Source organism: Hydra vulgaris, chromosome 13 (genome assembly GCF_038396675.1).
Source record: "Hydra vulgaris chromosome 13, alternate assembly HydraT2T_AEP".
Taxonomy (NCBI): domain Eukaryota; kingdom Metazoa; phylum Cnidaria; class Hydrozoa; order Anthoathecata; family Hydridae; genus Hydra; species Hydra vulgaris.
In genome coordinates this window covers 31467938-31480025 of record NC_088932.1, presented here as the reverse complement: position 1 = coordinate 31480025, position 12088 = coordinate 31467938, and the positions used below count along the sequence as shown (strand labels likewise).

The 12088-nt window shown below is 25.6% G+C and overlaps 1 protein-coding gene across 1 annotated transcript in view; it reads left to right on the top strand.

Moving 5' to 3' along the window:
• The first annotated feature begins 4569 nt into the window (after window positions 1–4569).
• The window catches only part of LOC100198745 (uncharacterized), a 34085-nt gene continuing 26566 nt past the window's right edge, over window positions 4570–12088 (top strand). Inside the window, exon 1 of the mRNA XM_065816731.1 lies at window positions 4570–5411. Within this exon, the coding sequence (XP_065672803.1) occupies window positions 4586–5411 (826 nt within the window). The 5' untranslated portion in view covers window positions 4570–4585. The remainder of the gene's footprint in view (window positions 5412–12088) is intronic.

The following is a 12088-nucleotide window of genomic DNA, read 5'->3' as shown; positions in this document are numbered from 1 at the left end:
ATATATATATATATATATATATATATATATATATATATATATATATATATATATATATGCCATCTTGCATAGCAGCAGCAGGCAAGAAATCACTGTTACTGAGATAGACTTCACTCTCACTACCCTCTTTACTTGAGTCTACCTTAGCATCATCCACCCCTCAAAAAAACTCAACTTCTCAGCTTCACTCGATGGCCTTGTTCTCAGCTCCATTCAGTGGCCTTGTTCGTCAAGGTTCGTGTTCAATTAAGTAGCCTCCTCCTCTGTAGTGGCCTTCTCGGCATTGGGGAAGTAAATTAACACTAAATATATATATGTATGTATATATATATATATATATATATATATATATATATATATATATATATATATATATATATATATATATATATATATATATATATATATATATATATTTAAACAACTTTAAAAAGTATTCTACACAATAGAGTGCTCAATGTTCTTAAAAGAACAGAGTAATTATATATTAGTAGAAAATCACTTAACAAAAATTTTTTTCCATTTAACACTGTGTTTCATCAACAAAGATTCATCAGAAATGAATGATCAAATTAATAAAACTTCAATTTATACCAAAAATTAAATTACAGGAAGTTGTCTTAACTACTGTAAATTTTCACACATTTGTGGAATTTGCTGACACTAAAGAATTCTTTAGAAATGATTACTTATAATATTTTTTTAAATGTTTTTTTAAAAAGAGTAGTTAATGTAAATATTATTTGAACTCATTTATTTTTATAGTTTTTTAAGAGAAACTTATTTTCGTGCCTACATATAGAAATTAATTCCGATCTTTTGTTTAATAAGCATTCTTGATTTGCATGTGTAATTATTTCAAATTTTTCTTGTAGGCATAGTATGCATTTTTTGGAAATATTGTTATATGCAGGCGCTGTTTTAAGGATAGACCATTTCAGTATAAAATTGTCAATATTTTTTTCTTTAAATTTCCATATATATTTTGACAGCATGGTGTCTTTTGAATACTTTTTATTCTTGAAAGATTGCTTATGGTTGGCAAAACGTTTTTTCCATTCACCCTCTGTTATGCCAATATATTGTTTATCAGGTACATTCTTAGAGGAAACAACACATTTGTATACCACATTTTTTGATAAACAACTTCCACTCATTGGACAATTGATTTTTTGTTTACAATTACAATTTTCTGTAGTTTTTTCATTTAGGATTTCTTTTTTGTTTAACAAAGCCTTATTGTGACCTTTTATAATTCTTCCCATATTTTTTGTGCAACTGTAGCTAACTTTAATTGTATTTCGATTAAAAATTTTATGTAATTTATTAGATCGCGGGAAATGCTTATCGACCAATTTTAAAAACACTTTTCCTATGTTAGTAGAAACATTTTTGCTATATGGGGGATTGAACCAAATTACATTTCTAGTTCTATTTCGTTTTTTTGTATTCTTTTTTTCAGGGTCAAATTTTAGTTCAAAATTTTCAAAACCACTTTTTTTTATGGCATCTTCAAATATTCGTTTAGAGGAATTGAATACATTTTCATTTGAGGAGTTTTGGTTTAGTCTGTTATTAATTGAAATCAGGATTTGTTTTAGAACTTGGGGTGGATGGTTAGAGTTAATGTTAATATATAATAGTTCATCGTTTGGTTTTTTGAAAGGCTTATATGAATTTTCAGAGAGGTTAAATGTGACATCAAGAAAATTCACAATTTTTAAATTTATGTTTATTTCGATTTGAAAGCCAATATTTTTTAAAATTTTTATAATATCTTTTCTAATTTTGTCGAGCTGTGGACCAGATTTTCTACGCATTACTATTAAACCATTGTCGCGATAAAGGCCTAAATCTTTTATACTGATTATTTTACTTAACAAATCTAAAATATATAGTCCAACAAATTCACAAATTTCTGCTCCGTCATAACTGCCCATTGTTACATCAAAGCATGTATATTTTTCTTTGTCCAAGTTTCCTTATTAAAATAAAGTAAGGTTTTTCTACAATGTTTTATTATACGGACTGTGTCATCAGGAATAACTGTGTGGCTTTTTGCAAATTCAATAGTCTTATCTAAAATATTTGCGGTTATTGAGGGGTAAAAATCATTAATGTCAAATTGAATAAATGTACAGTCATTTTTATGTTCGATTATGGAGAACCAATTTATAACATCAGTGGTATTTTTCCACTTTTGCAAATTTAATTTATTTCTAAGAATATTATTAATTTTGTCTAATTTAATTTTGCTTACATGTCCTATCTCACTTTTTGAGGAAACCAATAACCTACAAGGAAGTTTGTTTTGAAAATTCGGTTTATGGTCTTTTAGTGTTATGAAGGCTTGGGCAGGGGTAGTTGATTTGATTCTATTATCAAGGTTTATTTTTTTAGCAATACTTTGCGCTTCTAAATTAATTTCCTTTTTCTGCAAAATCTCTGAAAATTCATATAAGCCTTTCAAAAAACCAAACGATGAACTATTATATATTAACATTAACTCTAACCATCCACCCCAAGTTCTAAAACAAATCCCGATTTCAATTAATAACAGACTAAACCAAAACTCCTCAAATGAAAATGTATTCAATTCCTCTAAACGAATATTTGAAGATGCCATAAAAAAAAGTGGTTTTGAAAATTTTGAACTAAAATTTGACCCTGAAAAAAAGAATACAAAAAAACGAAATAGAACTAGAAATGTAATTTGGTTCAATCCCCCATATAGCAAAAATGTTTCTACTAACATAGGAAAAGTGTTTTTAAAATTGGTCGATAAGCATTTCCCGCGATCTAATAAATTACATAAAATTTTTAATCGAAATACAATTAAAGTTAGCTACAGTTGCACAAAAAATATGGGAAGAATTATAAAAGGTCACAATAAGGCTTTGTTAAACAAAAAAGAAATCCTAAATGAAAAAACTACAGAAAATTGTAATTGTAAACAAAAAATCAATTGTCCAATGAGTGGAAGTTGTTTATCAAAAAATGTGGTATACAAATGTGTTGTTTCCTCTAAGAATGTACCTGATAAACCTAAGAATGTACCTGATAAATTTAAGTTTTAATATTTTAATTAATTTTACAAATCATTATATAAAACTAGAAAAATAAAGCATATAGTATAATGTAATATTAAAAAACAACCACAAATCACAACATTCTAAAGAAATTTAGAGATCATCAAATATTATAAGTAAAAAAAATTGTGAAATTAGATATAAAATAATTTCTTATTTAAATCTTATTCAATATTTTCTTTTAAATTAAATGCTCATAATGCTTTTGCAGATAAGTATATAAAATTAAAAATAAGAGTTTAAAAATATATAAAAACTAGTTTAAACTTTTTAAATTTGTTTTAAAACAAAACAAAAAAACTCTAACTCTACAATTAAAGTTAGCTACAGTTGCACAAAAAATATGGGAAGAATTATAAAAGGTCACAATAAGGCTTTGTTAAACAAAAAAGAAATCCTAAATGAAAAAACTACAGAAAATTGTAATTGTAAACAAAAAATCAATTGTCCAATGAGTGGAAGTTGTTTATCAAAAAATGTGGTATACAAATGTGTTGTTTCCTCTAAGAATGTACCTGATAAACCTAAGAATGTACCTGATAAATTTAAGTTTTAATATTTTAATTAATTTTACAAATCATTATATAAAACTAGAAAAATAAAGCATATAGTATAATGTAATATTAAAAAACAACCACAAATCACAACATTCTAAAGAAATTTAGAGATCATCAAATATTATAAGTAAAAAAAATTGTGAAATTAGATATAAAATAATTTCTTATTTAAATCTTATTCAATATTTTCTTTTAAATTAAATGCTCATAATGCTTTTGCAGATAAGTATATAAAATTAAAAATAAGAGTTTAAAAATATATAAAAACTAGTTTAAACTTTTTAAATTTGTTTTAAAACAAAACAAAAAAACTCTAATTACTTATTTTAAAAAAACTTTTTTTATTATTATTATCAATTAATTGATTTCTAATTTACAGGGAGTAACAAGAAAGAACAAGGAGTGTACATACCTCAACTGAAATAACTAGAATATGCAAGGAGTGTCATTACATTGACTGAAATAGGTAGAACATGCAAGAAGTGCTACTAGATCGAATAAGTGTTTTGGTTTGTGCACACAATCTATCAATTTAAAAAAATATATATTTTTTTAAATATATATATAAATATAAATATATATATGATATATATATTTATATTTATATATATATATATATATATATATATATATATATATATATATATATATATATATATTTATATATATATATATATATATATATATATATATATATATATATATATATATCAACCCTCATAATTAGGAAAAATAAGGTCAGCAATAATTTGCCGACCCTAATTCCGAGGGTTGATATATATATATATATATATATATATATATATATATATACATATATATATATATATATATATATATATATATATATATATATATATATATATATATATATATATATATATATATATATATATATATATATATATACATTAATATTATTGTTAAGATCTAATTATAATGTCAATGGGATCCCTTGAAGTTTTGAATTTTTGTAATGAGAAAAAACATTCTATTCTACAGAATCGTATAAATGGTCATTGGTGTTTTAATTGCTGTCATTTTGTTGAAACTGATGATATCTTTACCAACAAGAAACATTGTAAATATCTAAATGATAAACTTGAGCAAATTAAATCACCACGCTTAGATTATCTGGTATGCATTTGTTTGGATTGTGTTTTTTATCGCATTCAGAAATGTATAAAATGTTCTAATGGAAATCCACTCTGTATGTTCTCATTGGCAGAATGGTTTGATTCTAAGCCAAAAAATAGAACTTGCATTGATTGCACTGCATTGAATGAGACTCAGGATATTCTTAAACAGCTTTCTAATCTTTGTGCTAGTCAATGTATTCTTCAGTGCAATGTGTGCTTCCAATACAAATATGTATTTTCATTTTCTGCATTCACTCAAGCTTATGGGAACGATGCTTGTCGTGTAATTCGGGATTTAGATATACATCAGGATCAAAAGCAATACAAATTGATTGTTTGTTTAGAGTGCAGGTTAAAAGAAGACGTTGAATCTTACAGACAAATTCTTAAAGAAAGGTATTTTAACGCAATTGCAAAGGAGCCAGTACTGACATCTAGTTTTAAAGTAAACGAGGAACAAGCTGAAAGTTTTTTTGGTCGTTGTACATATGTTAATGCACTTGTTGGAACTGTTGTCAAATCAAGACCATTTAAAGTTGATATTAAAAATGTTATTGAAAAGTTACCACCAGATGAAATTAACTTAGATGAGCTTGGTCCTGTGTCTGTTTTGTGTACAATGAAAGGTAATTTTATGATTCTGACTAATTCAATTAGTTTTTTTAGAACATAAATTAGAATTTTTTAAAACTGTTTAACAGTAAAAGTAAAAGAGCTGTTTCTTTACCAAAACCATAAAACTGCATTTTTTTATATGAAAAGTATATTTATACATGTTTTCACTTTATAATACTTAGGGGTCATTCCATGCCAACTGGACCAAGGTCCAAATGGAGCCCCTCAGATTTTAATGAAACTTAGTGGGTTTGTTACTATCCATGAGAAATTTTTGTTTGCTTTAATGATTAATTTCTTATTTTTTTCTCACTTTTACATTTTATGTAATCATATTTTACATAAAATGTAAAATTGTTTGTATACTTATGTAAATGTACCTAAAATGAACTTGATAATATATATAGTTCTAGAATATATATAGAACTATAGAACTAGATAATATATATAGCATATAGTTCCACTTGCTTCTCTTTCACCAAGATTTAATATACTATGTGTTTATGATGCAAATTGATTTTTAGGCAATATTGTGGAATATCTAAAGAAAATAGCTTTTTATCAAGTTCATGAAGCAGTCTATTTCCTTAAGCACTTTTACTTGGCCACATAAGGAAGATATTTGCTGCGTTCCAATAACACATGTTTTATTCAAAATTTCATCTTTAAAAGTTCAATCAACTATATCATGTTTTTTGCCACTGATTAAAGGTGAAATCTTCCATGCTATATCTATCAAACAAAACAGTAAGATACTCTTTTAGTGTGTTGGTATCTGGGCAGTTACTGCAACTGTGCAGCATGCAGTCTCGATTTGTTAAGTCACATACAACTAATGTGAAGAGGTCTTTATAGTCTGAAATATCTGGTATTTGTAATGCTAAAAGTTTTGCATTTTGGTGGTACTCACAAACACATACTTAATGGAGACCTGAAGCATCTCCAAAAAAGCAATACACCACATTGGTCTAAATTTTTTAGCAAAAATCATTTAAAAAATTCAATATTTATATTGATTGTTTATTACATAATGCAAAGTCAAATAACTCTTATAACTTTGTATAAGTTGTAATATTATAACTTGGTATAAGTTGTAATCTAAATTTCAAAATGATAATCAAATAAGTCAAATTAATGAGGAAGGGCGGAATCATGAATATATTGAAAAAATATTATAATATTTATAGTCATGATATTAAATATTAGGTAAATTAGACTAAAAGACTTTCATTTCAGTTTTACCTAATTGGCTACTAATAAGTTTTATATAAAAACATTTAAAACTAAATTTCAGTTTTTGTATGTGTATGTTTAGTGGTGTGTTTGGGCGTAAAGGCACTTCATACATCAGACATAATAACCAAACACACCATGTAAGGAGAAGTGTTTATTTACAATTTTTTTCTAAGTTCTGGGAAAAAATGTGAATGTTAAAAAGTAAATAATTGGGGAGGGGAGGCAGGAAAGAGCTAGGGCTATTTAAAAATTGAGTTTAATTTAGGCTTAATTAAAGACTTATTTCTAGTGCTGATTATGAAATACTTTTATTACAATAAATACTTTGTATTACAATATATAATACAAACTAAAGTAAAACAATAACTTTATTTTTATTGTTTTTAATGTATTTTGGGTAATTTTCATTGTTCTGATTTTGTAACTTCCCCAAGATTACCCACTATTTTTTTTTTCTGAAATCACTATAATAAAGTCTATTAAATTAGAAGAAAAAAAATCTTTTTAAAACCAGTGTTGATCCTAGGTTACCGGTGGTTTGAAATGGAGACACATTTTCCTAAGTTTTAGCCGCAGCCATTTTTAGAGGTCTAAAATTTTTTACTGAATAGTATCATATCAGTAAATTTCTAAAAATTTAGAAGCCTACCATGTATAGAAACTAAAAAAGTTCTTCTTTTCACTTTTTAAACTGCAGGTTTTGTATATTGACTCATCAAAAATCAACTTTTTATACTTGCAAACAATTTTTTCGTTTTCTTAGGTAGCCATTATGGAAAAAATGTGATATTCAAGAATTCAATGTCAAAGTTTTTTTAAAGTAAGTCTAGAGTTTTATACAATAAAAAAATTAGGAGGTTTTCTAAAATTTTGTTTATAAAATATAGAGCTTCAAAGTATGAACAAATCATGTTTTTGTTTCTGAAGTTTTTATTTTTGGAAAAATCAGAAATTTCAAATGACCGTATCTCATGAACCATAGAAAATTTTATGCTGAAATTTTCAGGAATTGCCTTTCTCATGAATATTAAAAAACCCACTAAGTTTCATCAATAACTGAGGGGTCCATGTTAAAATCCTAAAATTTTGGTTCATTTGGCATGGAATGACCCTTAGCTTATTCTGTGTATTCACTAACATTTTTTTTTTCATGTGCAGTTATTTGCAAATTAAGTGCAAGTTATTTTGAATATTTATTTTAGCACAATTTTAAATAAAAAAATAAGCTCATTTACAGCTTTTTTAATTGCAACAGTAACTAAAACACTAGGTTAAATAGATCTTTTGACATTAACAAATAAATATATTTTTCAGCTATATCAACAGTTTAGGAACACACTACAAAACACAAAAATGCACTTAGTAAGGAATTAGAGGCATAATGTGGAAGGTGTGATAGAGTTATAAGGTTTTCAGGCAACTCTACAAAAATATCAAAGAATCATTTCAAGATGCATGGCATTAATGTCTATAAAACTACTCAAAACACATATTTTGAGGAGGAGCTAGAAAATAAAGAAATTCCAAAAGCAATACAAGATTTTCTTTACCAAAAATGTCTTAGAAATTATTACTGACTACTGAAAAAATATTATAGTTCATGCTCAATAAACTTTCTGATTTGAACAGTGAAATAAGTAATAAGCTCATAGGAAATTTAAAAATTTGTGTAGGTGAACAAATGAATGTGGACATTTTAAGTTATTAATAAGCATCAAAAATTCTGCATTCATTCCATCAAAAGCCTTGCTAACTTTTGAAGGAAATCTAGTCTGTTATCTTTTTGAAGTCAGTGATGTAAAGCAGCTCCTGATTTAGCAAATATTAATGAAATTAAAAATATTTTGCTAAATGATGAATTGAATATGCTACTTCAAAAGAAAGAATTGTCAATGCATTTTGGAGGTAAAACTCAATTTAGAGGCTCTACTCTTTAATATATTCTTTAAGAAGGAACAAAAAGAGGTGCATTTATCAGCGGACAGAGAAAAGACATTAGCCTAAAGACTGTCGCAAACAAAATCACAAAAAGAATCCCAGGCAACAAAATCACAAAAAAAATCCCAGGCAGCTTTAGGATAGTAATAAGTAGTGCAATGATAGTCTGAAGAAGGTGTACAAGATAAAAGATTTATAGAAATCATTCCGTGATCGGACCACCTAAAGGAGAACAAGGAGAAACCTGAAACAAGCTAGGGTCAGATTCAGGTGATTTAAGGCTAGTCCAAATTTTTATACGAGTTCGACTGACCTTCTTTGTATTTTATTTAAAACAAACTTTTTTCTAAAAATGTTGGTTGAACTGAATAATACCTGGCAAAAGTTGTACCAAATGAAAAATTTTTTTATAGACAACAATATAAGGGTTGACCAGAGGCGTGGTGGCCCCAGAGGCTAAGCGGGATTCCCGCATGGGCTTTTCACTTTTTCATCTAAATATGGGCCTTTTGGCAAATTTTAATTTTTTCTACATTTTAAAGAAACTCCACAATCATTTAAAATATTTATGTTAGCACAAATTAAATTTTTATTAATCACTTGATTTAAAGTCTTCAGCTTTATATTAGTATTTTGCATAATAATAATATTTCTCTGAAAACAAAGTAGATGTTTTGAGGCGTATTATGATATTTTTTTCATGAGAAAAATAATGAACCCATAAACGGTTTTTAACGATAGTAATGTTGACAAAATAAATTTAAGAAAGTCCGCAGACCCAATAATAACAATAGCTATTATTATTGTTGGATTTAAATTAACTCAATTTAACTACAAAATATTTTTCTTAAATAAATTAAAACCCAATACAGTTACTATATAGTAATTGTATTGCGTTTTAATTCATTTAAGAAAAATGCTTTGGTGTTAAATTTTAAATTAAGTTTTATATAAATAAGGATCAAACTCATGTTTTGCATTTTTGTAACGTTTCGAAACAGATATAAACTTCTTTAATAATAAATAAAGTTTTTTATTTTTATACAGTTTATATTATTGTATGTAAATAAAGAAATCACTGCGTAATATCTTGTCCTCAGACAGATTAAAAAAAGGATGATGAAAAGCTAAATGAAACTACATTATAAAAACTTTTATGTTTAAACTATGTCAATAACAGCATCATTTTTAAAGCGGCATTTTAGCTGTTGTTAGTTTATGCGAAAATGTTAAAAAAAATTAAAACACCGAATTAAACAAAAGTATAAACTAAAAAGAATTTTCTCATAAAATAAAAAGAATTTCTTTTTTTTCAAGATTTTCCATATTTATTTTAGAAAAAAAATTATATAAAATTTAAAAAAATTTATATTATTATTCAATAAAATATATATCATTATATAGTTATAGAAAAATTAAAATCTTTGATTTTTAATTTTGTGTTAGGCGATATTCTTTAAACAATAGAATACTAATCGTATATGCTTGCGTTAAAGTTGTGTTTTAAGAAAATCAAAACAAAAACGCTGCATCGTGTTGTTACCATTTTTTATTTTGAAGTATTACAAACAATATTATTAATTACAAATAGTATTATCTCAACTTGTTGGTTTGTATTAATGATTTATTAGAATAAGGTCAGTTATTATATATATATATATATATATATATATATATATATATATATATATATATATAATCTTTTTTTTTTCGTTTATGCAAGCATATATGGTAAAATCCCGCATATATAGGCCTTTTAATAAAAAATCCCGCATGGGCTTTTTAGTGTCACCACGCCCCTGGGGTTGATGTAAATTGCCTTTTTATTTAAAAGAAGAATACTTTAAATAGTAGCGGTTAAAATCATTTAGCACAACTTTTCTAGTAATCTGCTACCTAAAAAGTATCAATATTGTATTCTATCATTGTTCTATAAAATTATTTAGATCTCCCATAAATTGTTGTTTTTCTTCATTTTAGTTATATAATGCTCTATTTTAAAATTTAACTTAAATTTTTAAATTATTGAGCACTTTTCTATGATCGAGAGTTTTGTATTTTAATACAATATTAATCCACTCAACATTAAAGAAATTATATTGTAGTTGGAGGACAACAACTGTTTTTTTATAACAAGAATTGAAGTATTGGGAGAAAAGAAATGATTTAGAATGAAGTAAATAGTTTAAAAGACGAATAAATCAACAGAAGATATGAAAAATTGATTTGTAAAATTCAATAAAGTTGCATGTAAAAAAGAATTCATAATTTTGACATAACTAATTCAACCAATTCTTCTGCAAGAAAAAGATAGAGATTTAATAAATATTGTTAGAGACCTTTTCTATTAAAATATATATTATTCAAAGAATTTATTGCTTTAAGTATAAAGATAGTAGTTGTCAACATTAACTAGGTTCATGTTAAAGTTTATTTTGGTTTGTTATTTTTTGTTTTTAGTTTCTACTCCTCATTTAAGTTCTTAACTTTTGAAGAAAAATATCACTTTTTTTTCAAATAGCTTACTTAATAATAAATTGAATCAACAAAATTGAATGGATACTATAACAATTCCAGATTTTGAGTAGAGACTTGGGGTGGTGACTCTTTTCATTTATCCGTTTATTCCACAATATAATATTGTACTTAGGTTGTTAAAAACATTAATATAACACTAATTAGTATAGCCAAATAACATAATAGTGATCACTCAATTTTTACAATAAAGTAATAAATTAAAAAATGAGTTATGTTGTGAAATCTTTATATTATATGCAAACTCTAACACGACTTCATAATATTCATAATGCTATAAATTCAAGGTAGCACAGGAAAGATTTTTTATCAGATTTTTAAGTCAAAAAGTCATCATTATATTTTAAATAAGCGTTTTAAAATTCTCCCACAAGATATGAATGATAAAAAAGCACATCACCTGCACATAAATGAAAGAAACCTGAAATTTACGGAGTCTGGCCTTAAACCACATAAGGAGACAGGACACAAATCAAGTGACATAAATCAAAAGGTTAAATGAAAGAAAAAAGATGAAACTTAAGTGTTTTAACTGAATATTTTTTTGCGGAATTTTGATGGAGTTAGTGGATTTGCATACTTTGTAAACTACTTTTTGCTGTTTTATGAAATTTATTTTTCTTCATTTTTTAAAGCACGCATGTATTGTATTTTGTTTGTAAATAATATTTAGCTTCATTGTTTTGTTGTCTTTAGTTAAGTCTTTGACTGCTTTTAACTTAATGCCAAAAAATTAGAGTTTATAAGCGGCTAATAAATATTTCTTAAAATATACTTTTTGATTCAGTCGAGTCTATACAACTAGATTTTTTACATGCTTAACTGGTTTCTATTTTATGTTACTTTTGTAGAATGATATAATGTAGTTAAAATAGATTAAAGTGAACTATAAGCACATTTTACTAATTGTAAAAATATTATTATCAAGTAAGTTTCTGTTTTGTGCAAAATTTATATAGTTTAGTACTTTAATAAAGTG